Below are 16,356 nucleotides of genomic sequence, written 5' to 3' on the forward strand. Positions count from 1 at the left end.
AAACAGCCATAGATGCAATCAATTGACTAGTGATTTAAATCCACGAAATATTCTCACAGTGATAATCAGGCCAGTGTCTCCTTGATCAAACAACTGGACACCATAACCTAACCAAATTGACACATGAATTTAACTATCACAAGTGGGACTAGGAGCCTCCAGGATGGAGGAACAGCACATCTGTGTGTGTGTTGGTGTTGGGATCTTGAAGGGTGTGGCAAGACATTGGTAATCAGAGTATCATTCCTTGTAAAACTCAAGCTACTAAAAAAGAAATGTTTTGTTCCACAATAGCAGTTGAATTTCATGCAATACTTTAGAATGAAAACTAGGTAACCAGGTCAAATGTCTGATCTTTCTAGGCTGGCTATTGGAATGAGTATGAGAGGTTTGTGCCTTTCTCAGATCAGCAAATCAGCAATGACAGTGCATCCTCAGAGAACCGGACCATAGTGGTAACAACCATTCTGGTAAGTGTGGGCAGACAGCGGGTGGGCTTTCTGTACAGGAAGACTTAGTTTTCTAAAAATCATTGTTCAGACCAGTATGAAGACCTCAAGTTCAAGGGGTAAAAACTTCCAGCAGGGCAGCTCAGGAACCTCTCAAAACCTTGCCATGATGATGAACAGAATGTCATTAAAAGTAATAAGAATTTTGAACAGTGCAAAAATAATTCATCTCATACACACCTGGCTCTCCTCTTTACTTCCCATAGAAGAGATCTTTCATCCAGACTTGAAATTTAATTCTTCATTATCAGGGAGTCAGTATTGTGTGAGAGTAAATCAGAGTTCATATATTAGGTCTACCACTAACTTATGTAACTGTACAAGCCACAACTTCTCTGAGCCTCAGGAATATTTTTAAATATATGGAACAGATATAATAGTAATCTACATATATCATAAGACTGTTTCAAGGCACAATTCATTATATTAAAAAACTTTTCTGCAAAATGCAAAGCACTAATGACATATGAGGTATTATTATCCTCTAGTTATAATATGTTTTTCTAAAAGCTGGCGTTTTACTGAATAAAGAATAAACCAGGGTTAAAAGTGGTATGCCACTAAGTATGAAACTGTGGTTGGGGAAATTGGTTGGGGATTCTGCTGAAGTTTACCTTTCATTTAAACATTCATGTCAAATACTTTGTCCTAGGTTCTGCACTAGGCCCTGGGGATATAAAAATGAATAAGCCACAGACCCTGATCTCACAAAGATCACAGTTCATTCCTAGGGCTTGTGTGGGTTGGCTATAGTTCCTACATGGTAAATCCTGAAGAAATCAAAGGTAATTCACCTTCACGTCATTAAAGAGAATACCTCTGCCCAATTTAAATAAATTAAAAATTTTACAGGTGAAAACCGGTCCTTCTTTCAAACTTTCAAAAATAAATTCTTTTCTACTTCCTTAAATAATCAATCAGTTAAGGACTGCAAGGAATATGTGACCAAATAAATAGTCGACTGAGGCTCTTCTGCTTATTAAGTAAAAAATTTAAAGGTCCTTTTCACATGCCAAACCTTCGTTAGCCACAAGCAGACAAAAAAACACTTTATTATTACATTTATCATCTCTTAGATTTGTAGGAGTAATCATTTTATTGTCCCTCTGGTCCCAAAGGAATCACCATACGTCATGTATAAAAAGAACCATGAGCAACTAGAAGGAAATGAGCGATATGAAGGCTATTGTGTAGACTTAGCCTATGAAATAGCTAAACATGTAAGGATCAAGTACAAACTGTCTATTGTCGGTGACGGGAAATATGGTGCAAGGGATCCGGAGACTAAAATATGGAATGGCATGGTTGGGGAACTTGTCTACGGGGTAAGTTTTCTTTAAACTCTGTTTTCATCTATCTCTGTATTATCCAATTAAAAATAAATTAGATTTAATTTTCAAGTACAGTATTCAGTTGTATAGTCTGTAAGAAAATGTTTTCTTCTATAGTTGAATTCGGTAGCATCATTTAGGCAACAGGATTATTTTACTAAAAAGAAAGAAGAATTGGGGGATTTTCTTTGGCAACATTAAGCACAGCCTTGCCTCTATCGAAAATCTTTTATTTCTGTGTTCCTTATCTCAGAAAGCAGAATCACCACATACCTTATTACCTAAGCCAAAAACCTGGACATCTTTCCTCATTGCTGCTCTTATAGCTAGTCCTATCAATTTTACTCTAAATTCTCTCAAATCTAGACAGACTCTACATCTAGTTAAAATTCTTACCATTTGCCACCTTTGTCAGTCATTTAACAGGTTTCCCTACCTCTGCACTAACTTCATTAAATATGCTCTCCACATTCCTGTAATTTTTCACTTTAAAAACCAGGATAAAATTCAAAGTCCTCAGCATGGCAAGCAAGACACTTCATAATCTAGTACCAACTTACCTCCTTAGCTTCATCAGATACACTTTTCCCTTCACACTTGTTTTGCAGTTATAGCAAAATATATGTTGTTCCCTGGAAGTACTAAGCTCTCACTTAGGGCATGACTGGATATGCCTTTGCCTCTCTTCAGCTGGCTGATACCACCTACCAATCCTCTAGAACTCAGAAGTATCACCTCTTTCAGGAAGCTTTCCCTAATCCCATCTACGCACTAGCAATCTGGGTTAGGTTCCCCTGCTCTTTGCTTCCGTAATTACTGTACTTTGTGCTCTTATAGCACTTCCCACCCTGTATTGTAGTGATCTATTTACATGTTTGACTGCCCCATTAGACTGTGAATTCCTTGAGGATAGAAGCCATATCTGTTTTATTTCAGTATCAAAGGACCTGGCACATAGCACAAGTTCAATAAATACTTGATTGAATTAATAAATGAATGGATGAATGGATGAATAGGATGGCTCTGCCAAAGGCTTAGCTATGAGCCAAGTGCAAAGAATTAATACTGAGAAGAATTAGGGCTTTTATAAGGGGTACAGTGGTATCTTCAGAGCTCCTCAGTGACTTGGCTTTAAAAGGTTTTGGCCTCTGATTGTGAATGTCAGGTCTTGGGCATTCCAGTGGGACATAAGGAGACAAGCAGCACAGGACCTAAGAACTGCTAATTGGATGAACTAGTCACTAGAGAACTAACCCAAGTACAAGTGATGGCAGAAGGGCTTTAGTTCTAACAGAAAAGTATTACCTGCAATGACAGGCCTCTGTCCAAACAATAAGGAGGGGGAAGATAGAGGAACCTAGGGATTGGAGATCTGAGAAGTCACAGATCAGCAAAAAGCAAACACCCAAGTGTACTGGGATTCAGAGGAAAGACTAGTGCTTGAGATAGGAACCAGCAAGAAAAAGGTATAGCTATCCAACCCTAAGAGAGTACTGGGGTTGCTAAATAATTTTTTGGAACAGGCCCTCAGAAACAAGCACAAAGGCAGAAGCTCGTTTTTCAAAATAAGAATACAGAAATGGAACTAAGGTTTAAAATGAGGCTGGACCCTAGGTATCAAAACTAGGACACCATCTTCCAGTCAGACAAGCAGCAAGGCAAGTTGAAGCTTAGCCTCTAGCTATGGGGCTGGAGCCAGTTATCTCCTGTTTTGGGTCAAGGTTGGTCCTGGGAACTAGGGCAGAGTAGAATAGCAAATGAGATTCAAGTAAGTCCAGCTATGAAGAAGAGAAGAGTTTCTAATCCTAGAAAGAGAGGGCCGAACAAAGTGCAGAGCACCTGCCATGCTTTCTGAGAACTCTAGGAAGCTCTGAAACATCTTGACAGGACTCTAACCTCCTACTTTAGGAGTTGATAATCAGGCCTTCTCTTTCCTCAGGCTTCGTGAGATCCTGTCTTGCTCACAGCTCTCCCCTGTACCTAGTACATTATTTGGTACATAGTAGATGCCCACTTTTTTTAATACTCTTTTTATTTTTTAAAGATACTTAGATTACATAAATGTTACATTAAAAATATAGGGGATTCCCATATGTCCTGCTCCTTACCCTTCTCATGTTTTCTTATATCAACAACACCCTTCACTAGCATGGAAGATTTGTTACAATTGATGAAGACATTTTGGAGTATTGCTACTAAGTGTGGATTATAGCTTACACTGTGGTTTACACTCTCTCCCACACAATTTTGTAAGTTTTGACAAGATATGTAATGACCTATATCTGTCATTGCAATGTCATTCAGGACAATTACCAAGTCCCAAAAATGCTCCCATATTACACCTATTTTTCCCTCTCCTTCCCCTCAGAACATCCAGTGGCCACTGCCTCCACATCAATGATAAGTTTTCTTCCACAGCTAGAATCACAATAAGTCTATAGTAGAATACCACTAAGTCTACTTTGGTCCACAGTTCATTCCCCAATCCGAGGATCCTGGGATGCTGATGCCCACTCCACCAATTTTTGTTGTAATTAATCAATGTCTGGTATGCAGTAATGTCCAGTCAATATTCATTGAATTGACTCCTTGGCAAGAGATAATCCTATAATAATAATAATAGTAATAATAGCTAACATTTGTTGAGTATTTATCAGTTGCCAGGCACTGTGCTAAGTGCTTTACAGTCATTATCTCACTTAATTCTCACAACACACGTGTAAGGAGGTAGCCCATTTTACAGATAAGAAAATCAAGGCTTAGAGAGATAAGGTCACATGTCAAAGACCAAACAGCTTGTAGTGGTACCATGATCCAAACCAGGGTCTCCATGACGTCCATGCTCTTTATTACATTATACTGCCCTTCACCAAAGTGTTGTTTCAGGCTTACCTTATCCTGAAAAGTAGTTGAAATTTATTGCAAGTACCCTTTGGGCCTTAGCCACTCTGAAGAGAAAACTGGCCATAGTGGCCTGGTAGGAAATGTGGGGTGTGAGTTTCCATTGGCCCAGGGTAACTGATATGTGCTCTACCATGAGCTCTACCAGGCCATCCTAATTCATTGACCAGAGCTCTGTAATCTCAAAGGAAATACTTAAAGAGACCAGTGTCCTCCTGCCAGTTGAAGGCAGGACATTAGATGCAGTGATGTCAAGCAAGGCAGATTTCCTGACCCTGTTCAGACTAAAACCAATTTTCTCACTAGGTTTTGGTTTCTCCTATGGCGTGTCCTCTGTACTGTGCTCACTTAATCACTACATACCCCTTCCTGTTTCCAATTTGTATGCCTGTGTTGGGGGTGGGTGCTTGACAATTAGTGAGTCCTTTATTTGTTTATTAATTTAGATGCCATCTCTCTACTTCACAATAGGTTAAAATTTCCTCTGGAGAAGCCTTCCAATATTTTCCCTCTAGTTCTCTCTACTAAAGACAAAAGCAGAGGCTAGGGAAAATTCTTATGGAATATACTACCCCTTCTATTGACCTAGAACAAGTTTCTATTGCCTTCTGGACTTAAAACACAAGATGATTCCAAAGAACCAAAAGCCAACCAGCCCATTACTAAGTAAACTGCCAAATTCTACTTTCCTCTAAAACCTGTGGCTATGAAAACATGAATATTTTCTAATCATGCTTGGAGGAAGAGCTCTTGTTAGGGAGGATGAGCTTGTAAGTTAAATATTTTTTTTCATCTTCATTTAGAAGTTTTAATGTTTTGGCATTAGGAAGTATTCAACTTCTCTATCAATGATAGAAATGGAGAAAGGTGAAAGCACAGGCACTTGTTTCTGGCAGGCCTGGTCTCTTGTGGCTTGCAAGTTGCTGAAGAAAAAGGTCAGAAAACTCCCAGTGATTTTAAGGGCTTACTGAGCAAAAGCATGAGGAAAATGAAACTATTTGTTACAGTGAACATGAAAACTACACAGATAGGCACTACTTTATATTTAGGGTATTTTCTGTTATGCTTTTAGTATATAGTGTATAAAACAGATAAGAGTAGGAAAAAATGAAGAAAGGCAGAGATGAAGAAAGCTTTGCAAAGGAGATTTCAATATCTACCCTTAAAGTCTCAAGAAAGAGTAAAAATGAATTAAATTTTTACTGCTAATAAATAAAGAAGCCAATCAAGCCTCTTTTCAGACGATTCTTAAATAAGTTTTTATTCTCTAAAAAATTCACATTAAGGTAGATGTTTGGGGCACCTTATATCTCTAAGAAAGCTATTTTTGAAACAAACAGTAGGATACAATGTGCCCCATTAGGTTAGCTCTTCAGAACGTCATGGACTTGAAACTGTCTACTAACTTTCAGCAGTTTTGATTGTGATCTAGATGTCTGTAGCATGACCACATGGTAATTATGCCCAGCTCAAATGGCTTGCAGACCACAAGTTTTTATGGCTTCCAAATAGCACATGTTTTAATAAGGCATATAAAAACAGGATTTTGTTGCTAGCAGGGCTCTTAGACATCAGTTAGCCTATTTCTTCATTCATTTTACAAATGATTATGGGGACAACTAGCACTAGACAACAGAACTGTCCATTGGGTAAAACAGGGAAACAAGGTCCCATTGAGGGTAAGGATGATAGGAATGGTGGTAGAGATTGTGACAAGTCACAAAATCACCACACAGATTGGCAGAGCTAAAACTATAATCCAGGTTTTCCGATGCCCTGTCCAGTGCTCTGTCCACTGGATCACATTGGCTCAGTTCACTACATTTGTCAGACCTGTGGGACACTTGGTGTGGTATCAAATTCAGAAACCCTCTCCTACCTTTTTAGGCTTATATGCTTTTCCACCCAAGAAACCTATCCTGCTTATCTGTGGTTCCTGGGATAATGTAGTGAACATCTCTAGTTATCACTAGAAATATTTCAAAACCCATTGTAGACAGCTGGGAATATCTGCCCTTAGAGAGGAGACATGACCTAACAGAAAAAGAAAGGAAATGGACTGGAAAGAAACTGAGCGCCTAATTGACAAAAGGACACCTACCAGCAGGCAGCTGTTCAGTTCCTTATGTTCCTAGCACTTAGAACCAGGGAAAAAGAAGAGGATTTGCCCTGGGAAAGGCCAGACAAGCTAGTGCCCAGATTAGTCCCTCTGACTTAAAAGACAGCAGACAGCTTGGGGATAGAGATGGGGTGGGAGATGGTTGATTTCATGTTGCATCTCCTGGGTATCCCCAGACTCCTTCATGCACCCAGGACAAATGGCAATTTTACAGATGATATTCACACTGACATTTTTCTACCTTTGGGAAATTATATCTTAGGCTGTCACTATCCTAAGATAGATCATTTTCCATTAAGAAAGGCAGAAAGTCTATCTATCCTTCCAGCTAAAAGGCAGAGAAGCAAGGTTCGGTAACAGATGCCAAATATTCTCTTGTCTTCTTCAGGTGATTACACTGGGCTTTGGCAGAAAGGCTGATGGTTTGAAAAAAAGTGTCCCACTCTTTCAAATGATGCTTGTGAACTTCAGGAAGGGGCATTAATGATACATGGAAGTCTGTTATTCTGAGTCAAGAGAGTAGGGAAATATTTTCAACCAAATTTAGTCCCACTAGATCTTTGCTGAACTCCTAGGACACTCTTTTTTTTTTTCCAAATTCTACTCAATTTATTCATTTTATAAAAAATATTACATTCAAAAACTATGAGGTTCCCATTCACCCCCACCGCCCCCACCCCACCACTCCCCCCACAGTAACACTCTCCCCCATCATCATGACACATCCATTGTGTCTGGTGAGTACATCTCCGGGCATCGCTGCACCCCATGTCCCATGTTCCACATCATAGCCCACACTCTCCCACGTTCCATCCAGTGGGCCATGGGAGGACATACAACATCTAGGACACTCTTTTATCTCCACTTTGTATTTGACTCCCTTAGCTTTCCAATGACAAGGGTCCCTAATCAATAGATCCAGACTAGAACATCTGTTCTAGATAAATGAGGAAATACTATTGTGACAATGCTTGTTGCACAGATTTAAATAGGCCTTGTGTCTTTCTCCACATCTTAACAATTGCAGATAGTAAATATCCTATAGAATACAGTCAATAAAGCAGTTTAATTCCTGTCCCCTAACATATAACAATTATATTCCTATCATCTAGCTTAATTCTTCCCTACTCTTTTATCTAACACATTTAAACTTTCCAAAGGAAATGTCTGCCAAGGGCCACTAAAGCCTCATAGTTGATACAGGGATATGGGGTCATGGTATGTCTACCTCTCCTCTCAGATAATATATAATGTCTTATGCATTGCTCACCAATACATTGCCTACCTCCCTCTCTCCCATCCTTCCCCTTGCTTTCAGAAAGTGTTTTAAAATGGTGTCTGACATGCTTCTGCATATACATGGGCTCCAGGTGGGTTACAAGTTTTGTATCAAATAATCAGATAAAATTCTTTAAGATATAGCATAAACCTTATGGCTCAAACTTTTTAAAAAGAATTACATTTAACTAAGTGTCATTTCCCTCTTAAATCTGTCAGATTTTTAAGTGCATCATCACTGCACATGTAAGTTTGTTGTATTTTTAAGTTTTGTGAAATTTATGAATTGGACAACCCACCTAAGGAAAGGATTATAAATCTCCTCAAACTAAATCCCTGTATCCTGCTTTAATGTCATTGTTCCTGGTTTTTCACCAGTGAGTAGGAAAATCAAGCTGAATTTGGTGTTTACGGAACCCACACAGCCACTCTCACACCGCTTGATTAAAATCCTCTAAGTAGTCAGGATTCAAGCAAAAGCACTAGCAAACTCTCACCCTGAGCTCTTTACATTTTCTGTATTTAGTTTTTGTTTTTCTCTGGAAACTGGAGCACCCTCATACCACTTACGCACACAACTAGGTTTCTGAAAATGATCTACCTACTGCTGTGACCAGCGCAGGCAGAGGCTTGAGGGTAAAAACCTGTGGGAGTGATTCAGGACACCACAAGTGAGGCACTTCATTATTGAGACAGAATTTCACCTACTCCCTACCCCCTGTCAAAATTTCTAACAACACTCCCAGCCACAGCCAACTTTCCTTAGGAGCAAAGATGAGGAATGAAATGTCATTTAGGGAGTAGCCTTTTTCACCTATTCATTACTTGGCCTCTTAAATCTTTAATTTGCCTTGAAAGTGACCTTCCTCTTCATCTGTATTCTATGGCAGTCCCGAGCAGTAAACAGATATTTTTGAGCACTAGTTACCTACTCCTGCCCATTTCCTTTAATAATCAGCTTAATCAGCAACTCCCTTCCTTTCTATTGGTTGAGTTCTTCCACCTGCTTTTTTTTGCTGCTCCTTTATCTTTATTCATCTGTGATAGGTCCTTTTTAAGGTTTAGCTTGGATAATTCTCATTCTGGAACAGATCCACATCAATGAGGCTTAAATGAGCACAGAGTTAATTCCATTCTTCATTGGGGAAGCACCATCCTAAAAAACAAACTTTACCTTCTTTGAAAAATCTCCTTAGAAAGGAACAATTCAGAAAAGGCAGAAATGCCAGGCTGTGGGGGAAAAGGCAAATGCCTGAGGAAAACAGATTCTTCCTGCTATCTTTCGTGATTTCAAAAGTACTTCAAACTAGGAATGGCCAGCTTTGGGAATCTGTTCTTTTGCTGAATTTCCTGGGAAACTCTAGTCCTGCTTTGTCAAGCAGCCACTTCTTGTTAGTATTTAACTGTGCTTACCGTCTGGTGAGTGTTTCAGCTCGTTTCTTTTAAAGGAGTTGTATTCATTTTTTAGGGCTTCCATAACAAAATACCACAAACTGGGTGGCTTAAAACAAGAGATATATTCTCTCACAGTTCTAGAGGTTAGAAGTCCGAAATCAAAATGTCAGTAGGCTCAGTTCCTTATGGATGCTCCAAGGGAGAAGCTGTTCCATGCCTCTGTCCTAGCTTCTGGTGGTTATAGACAATCGTTGGCATTCCTTGGCTTGGAGACATATCACTCCAACCTCTGCCTCTGTCTTCACATGGCATTCTTCTTTTTGTGTCTCTGGGGGGGGGGGTATCTCTGTATTCAAATTTATTGGATAAGGGTCCACCCTAACCTAGTATGATCTCATCTTAACTTGATTAGATCTGAAAAGACCCAATTTCCAAATAAGTGCATGTTCACAGGTACCAGGGTTGAGAAGAATATATCATTAGGTGGGACACAATTCAATCCTCTATAGGGGTCAAGATTCTCAAACTCCTTTCTTTATCTGTTTGAAAAAGAATCCAGTTCCCCTAAATTTGGTCCAAAGTGATTTTCTCACACAAATACCCCCTTACTTCTTACTTCCAAAATAAGACATGGTAATTTCTCTTAGAACTATCAATTGTTTAGACTTGAAATATCAAAAAAAAAACTAGTTAAATTAAGTAATTAAATTCAAATGAGATTAAAAGGGAAATGACACTAAAGGGGTATTTGCATGCTTTGAGCAGGAGACAGAAACATGTTGGCAAAGATAGAAGGTGGTTTTATCTGTGAATTCTCTTGACATAACAAGATTCTTTCTAGCTGATTCATACTTTCTCTGCCAAAAATCCATTAGCTTTCTGGCAAATCTATTTTCCTCAATTACTTTTGTTTCTGTGACCAGGACTGGCCCCAAGTAAAGAGGTAAAATAGATAAAATTTGGCTTTGGCTCCCCTCCAATTAAAAATGTGGAACTGGAGCTGGGGCAAAAGAACAAGACTGGAAATTCAGAAATCATCCACAATGAGGTGAGAATTGAAGCCATGAGACTAGATAATATTGAGGGGAGAATGTGAAGGACAATTAAAGAATCTTGCTTATTCCACAAAATTTCATTATCTCTTGACACCATGAATAGGGTCTGTTGGTACAAAGATACTCCTTCATTGAGAGAGAAGAACTAGGAAGGAAGACCAAAGAAGGAACATTTAGAGAGGTAGAAGAACCCATAGTATCAGAGACCCAAGGAAAGAGAGAATATAGTACAAAAGGCCAATGGTGTCACATGAGCAATTGAGGCCGAAGGAAAAGGCTTTGAATTTGGTAAACAAGTATATAGTTCAAGAAACAATTTCAGCAAATTGTAAAGGATAGCAGCTAGTTCACATGGGGTATAAGGAGAAAGTAGTGTTGAAATCAAGAATAAATGTGTATAATTTTAAGAAGATTTACAGTAATAGAGACATGTACTATGGTTAAGGGGTAGCATATTCAAAAGAAGGTGGGGGGAAAGTAGCCTGTTTTTTTTTTAAAGATTTATTTATTTATTTATTTCTCTCCTCCTTCCCCCACCCCGGTTGTCTGTTCTCTGTGTCTATTTGCTGCGTCTTCTTTGTCTGCTTCTGTTGTTGTCAGTGGCATGGGAACCTGTGTCTCTTTTTGTTGCGTCATCTTGTTGTGTCAGCTCTCCGTGTGGGCGGCGCCATTCTTGGGCAGGCTGCACTTTCTTTCCCGCTGGGCGGCTCTCCTTACGGGGTGCACTCCTTGCACGTGGGGCTCCCCTACACGGGGGACATCCCTGCATGGCACAGCACTCCTTGTGCGCATCAGCACTGCACATGGGCCAGCTCCACACGGGTCAAGGAGGCCCGGGGTTTGAACTGCAGACCTCCCATGTGGTAGACGGACACACTAACCACTGGGCCAAGACCGCTTCCCTAGCCTGTGTTTTTGTTTGTTAGTAAACTGAAATGCCTGAGTATGGTTTTAAGCTAAAAGGATAGATTCAATGGCTCTCAAATTACAACACACAACAGAATCGCCTAGAGGGCTCCTTAAAATAGAGATTCCTATGACCCATTCCCAGAGTTTCTGATTCTGTATGTCAGGTGGGGCCTGATAATTTGCATTTCTAACACGTTTGCAGGTGACACTGATGCTGCTAATCAAAGGACTACACACTTTGAGAACTGTTGGGATAGATTAATGGAGAAGGAGATATTAAAGATGTAAAAGAGACAGCTAGGTTGATCTGGGTTTTCAGAAGAGACAGAAGAATATGAGATGCAAGGTATAAGTAGATTAAACCTTAGAAAGAAAAAGTTACTTTTTTATGAGATGGGAATGAGAGAAGGGATGGATGAAGATTCAGGAATATATTGAGCAGCAGAGGACAGCCATTGAAATAACTGAGCTCATATCCACCTTCTCAGCAAAATAATAGGAAAGGTTATCTGCAGAGGGGGCAGGACTGGGAACTGGAAAATGATTGGAAGGAACATCATTCTGACTTAAGAGGAGAATATACTTTGGGGTGATAGATGATAGATTTAATTTCAGAAATGGTAAGTTTGAGGTGGTGGTGAACTGTCAAGGTAGATTTGGTCAGCAAGCTGTTAGTTGGTTTCAATAAATTCATACTTTCTGCAACTTCTACTAGGATGTAGTAGATGTAGAATGCCCTACCTAAGGGAAAGGATTTTTGTCTCTTTTATCTGTTCTGCTCACTGCTTCATCCCCAGCATTTAAAATAGTTCTTGGCTCAGAAAAGGCCCTCACATATATATTGGATTGAACCTGAGAGGAGTTGACTGAGGTCAATAACTGTACATAAAAGTAGTGTATAATAGAAACCTGCACATATCTGTTCAGTTAAAATATTATGGTGATTAAGAAAGTGAGTTTGAAATCTGGAGATTGGGTTTCTAATAGCAGCCTCTCAGTGCCTCAGTTTACCATCTCTGAAATGATAATAGCACTAACATCAATGTTACTGTGAGAATTAAAGGAGATAATGTATGTAAGGTGCTTAGCACAGATTCTCACAAAGTAAGTGCTCAAGGAATGTTAGCAAGTAGTTTATTATCTGCAGTTCCCTTAAATAAATTAAGCAGTATTTCTTAACCAGTTTGAGTTACTATATGTAATTGAAAGTAGTAAAACTTCATTTCTTTGAAAATATGCCATCTCATATGTTCCTCTGACTTCATCATTATTCTACTCCCACCTCTTCCATTAGTAGGGATACTGAGGTATAACTATTTAACATAGAAAAATTGATCATTAAAACTGTTGGTTTCACGTCATACCTAATATACCATCCAAAAGCCTTTCCTTAGTCAGAAGCATTTTACTATATGTACATTTTAAGGCCTGGCTCCAGTTGTGGAAAACAAAAGAAATAAGTGCAGAAATTCCTAGTGCCTATTTTCATGAGATTAATGCCTCTGCCTGAGCTAATTATACAGTACACTACTGACACATTTATTTTATTGATCCAATAAATGTGAATGTTAACCTGGTATTCATCACCAGAAAATATGGCTTACTGTATAAATTGATATTTATTATAATAACTACCTTAACCTTGCTACTCAAGTAGGAATCTTTCATATTTGCATATATCATACTCAATAATCAACAACTTTTAAAAAGCACGTACAATTTCCTTGGTTTAGGATCTGTTTTGTTGGTAGACGCAAAAATAGAACAATAAGTCCCTACCGTCAAAGAATCTATGTTTTAATAGACAAACTCTCCAAAAAAAATCAATAATAATAGAAGATAACAAACACCCAGGTGTTAAGTTGAGAATTATGACCCTGTATTGCACCTGATGGTAAGGGGGCAGCAGATATAAGAAGTGTAGGCTATTACACTTGCTCCACAAGAATTTAGTCAAGTGAGCTAGATAAGACATAAGTGCATGAAAATTAAAGTGAACAAAAGTCGAACAGTGACATATCACAAGGAGTATGGTACAGATAGAGTTGCCAGATTGTAAAAAAATTAATTTTAGAAAAAAAATTGACTCAGTTGCATTAAGCCTACATATTTCAGAGGACAAAAAGTCAGTTTGCTTACCATCAAATTGAAGCACTTTAGAGCCCCAAAAATGCAAATGATTTTATAACCTGAGTACTTATAGGTTGATTGTTTATAGTAATTTAGGACCTTGTATTTCCCCAAAGAGATATATTATGACAAACAACTGATTGAAATACTGTCTCTAAGTCATCTATGTGGGTTTTTTTCAGAGAGCAGATATAGCTGTTGCTCCACTCACTATAACACTGGTCCGCGAAGAAGTCATAGATTTTTCAAAGCCGTTTATGAGCCTGGGCATCTCCATCATGATAAAGAAGCCTCAGAAATCAAAACCAGGCGTATTCTCATTTCTGGATCCTTTGGCTTATGAAATCTGGATGTGCATCGTCTTCGCTTACATTGGAGTCAGTGTAGTTCTTTTCCTAGTCAGCAGATTCAGCCCTTACGAATGGCACTTGGAAGATAACAATGAAGAACCTCGTGACCCACAAAGCCCTCCTGATCCTCCAAATGAATTTGGAATATTTAACAGTCTTTGGTTTTCCTTGGGTGCCTTTATGCAACAAGGATGCGATATTTCTCCAAGGTTTGTTTCCATGTCATACCCAATGCCTCTTTGCATTTTATGGCCATACTCTACTCATGTTCATCAAATATTCACCCATCTCAAGTCCATATTGCTTCCAATTAACATTCCATCCAATGACAAAATCTATCATCAAGACATTTTGTTTGCTTGCATCCATGAAATGAGCATGTCCGTGTTCTTGCTTTGAAGGTCTTTAATGCATTTCTATGGTATCATAAATTTGTATACATTATAGCAAATATTTAAACTCTGAATTTAGTCATCATTGCCAGCTAATTATAATATCATTTATATAAATCTAACACAAACTCTTGATCAGAACAAAGAGACATGGTTTCATCATTAAAAGAGCTAAAAGAGATTGGATCTAGATAAAATTTGAAAGTAGAACTCATCTTTAAAATCTTCCCACTTTCTCCTTTCAGTCCTTTCTTTTTAATTTTCCCTCAGATTGCCTAGCATTATATATTGTACTATTCCACCCAAGCCTACCTTCCCTGAATTGCTCTCTAATTTCCAAGGATAACTTGTCATTGCTGAAAGATTTCTGGCAACAGATTTTTTTATCAAAAGCAATGAATCTTTAATATTGGACGTTCATATATCATCACAGATTAGGAAAAGAGGTATTCTGAAGCCTTCAATTATAACCATGTGGTTGACTGAATATGCACCATGGTTTAGACTATGCCAACCTATCTCAAGTATTAATTCACATTAAAAAAATAATTGGCGGTGAGTTTGTAATCAAAATATTGTATGTAAAGTGGGACTTCCATCTATGACTTAGTGAAGAGACAGTAAAAGTCTCTCCACCATAAAACTGGACAAAATTGACCAGAAAAACTGTTTTATCACTCTGGAAATGAACAAAAATAATACAACAATCTGAGAAGCAATTATGCTTGAAAAACTACTGAGCTTCAAGTAAAACCATGGGGAGTCCCTGGTGCTCTGCTCTGGGACTCCTCCTATTCCTACACCCAGCTTGATTGTCTTGGAGGTTCTACCAGGGCATGGCAGTCCTTGATATTCTCAAAAGAGGTTCTATTGTTTTGGAGCAGTGGGCAATATGCATGCCCAGCAGTCTTGTGGTAGAAGCAACTTCTCAAAGACCAGCAAGTAGAGGAAGCTTTACTTGTCTGAGGTTACCATTGGGGTGGTTATGACGAGGTTGGGGCAAACATTCATGGCTGCAGCTGAGCATATGCACAGTAGAGACCTGGAGAGGGTCCAAGCTATTCATATACTCCTGGCCAATCTGAAACTGGACACACATGAATAGGGTACTTGAAAAGGCACTGTGGAAAGTAAAACCCAGGGCAGACTTGAAAATTGCCTCGACTTTGAATGTGCTGCCCTACCTAGTCACACATTCATCAGCAGAGATCAGATGCTTTACATGCTTAAGGTATTTGAATACAATATCTTTCTAATCAGTGCAGACATAGGAACAACTCCTAGGAAACCAGATATAAAAATAAGCAGGAAGATTTTTTAAAATGATAAACATGAACCCTAACATCCATTTATAATGAAAACTCTCAACAAACTAGACATAGAAGGGAAGATCCTCAACCCACAGTTAACATACTTAATAGTGAAATAATAAATGCTTCCTTATAAGATTGGGAACAAGGTAAGTATGTCCACGTAGACATCCAGTTTGGAAAAGAAGACATTCATAGATGGCATGATTCTACATGTGAAAAATTCCCAGATATCCACAAAAATGATTAGAACTAGTAAATGAGTTTAGCCAGGTTGTTGAACACAAAATAGATATCCAAAATTCAATCATATTGGGAAGCAAATTTGGCTCAGCTGATAGAGCTTCCACCTACCACATGGGAGGTCCAAGGTTCAAACCCAGGGCCTCCAGACCTGTGTGCTGAGTTGGCCCACATGCAGAGCTGATGCACACAAGGAGTGCCTTGCCACGCAGGGGTGTCCCCTGCGTAGTGGAGCCCCACACTCAAGGAGTGCACCCCTCAAGGAGAGCTGCCCCATGCGAAAAAAGCACAGCCTGCCCAGGAGTGGCACCACATACACAGAAAGCTGATGCAGCAAGATGACACAACAAAAAGAGACACAGATTCATGGTGCTGCTGACGAGAATGCAAGCAGACACAGAAGAACACACAGTGAATGGACACTGAGAGCAGAC

The 16,356-nt window shown here is 39.0% G+C and overlaps 1 protein-coding gene across 25 annotated transcripts in view; it reads left to right on the plus strand.

Annotated features, from left to right (window-relative positions):
- GRIA3 (glutamate ionotropic receptor AMPA type subunit 3) overlaps window positions 1–16,356 on the plus strand; it is a 375,939-nt gene that overhangs the window by 258,641 nt on the left and 100,942 nt on the right. For all 25 annotated transcript variants that reach the window (XR_011647907.1, XR_011647905.1, XR_011647906.1 and 22 more), the window contains 3 exons: window positions 363–470; window positions 1,628–1,834; window positions 13,810–14,186. Coding sequence is in view for 20 of the 25 variants with exons in the window: in XM_071213071.1 (XP_071069172.1) it covers window positions 363–470; window positions 1,628–1,834; window positions 13,810–14,186 (692 nt within the window). In the remaining 5 variants the exon portion in view is untranslated. The remainder of the gene's footprint in view (window positions 1–362; window positions 471–1,627; window positions 1,835–13,809; window positions 14,187–16,356) is intronic.

The sequence above is a fragment of the Dasypus novemcinctus genome, chromosome X, assembly GCF_030445035.2.
Source record: "Dasypus novemcinctus isolate mDasNov1 chromosome X, mDasNov1.1.hap2, whole genome shotgun sequence".
Lineage (NCBI taxonomy): Eukaryota > Metazoa > Chordata > Mammalia > Cingulata > Dasypodidae > Dasypus > Dasypus novemcinctus.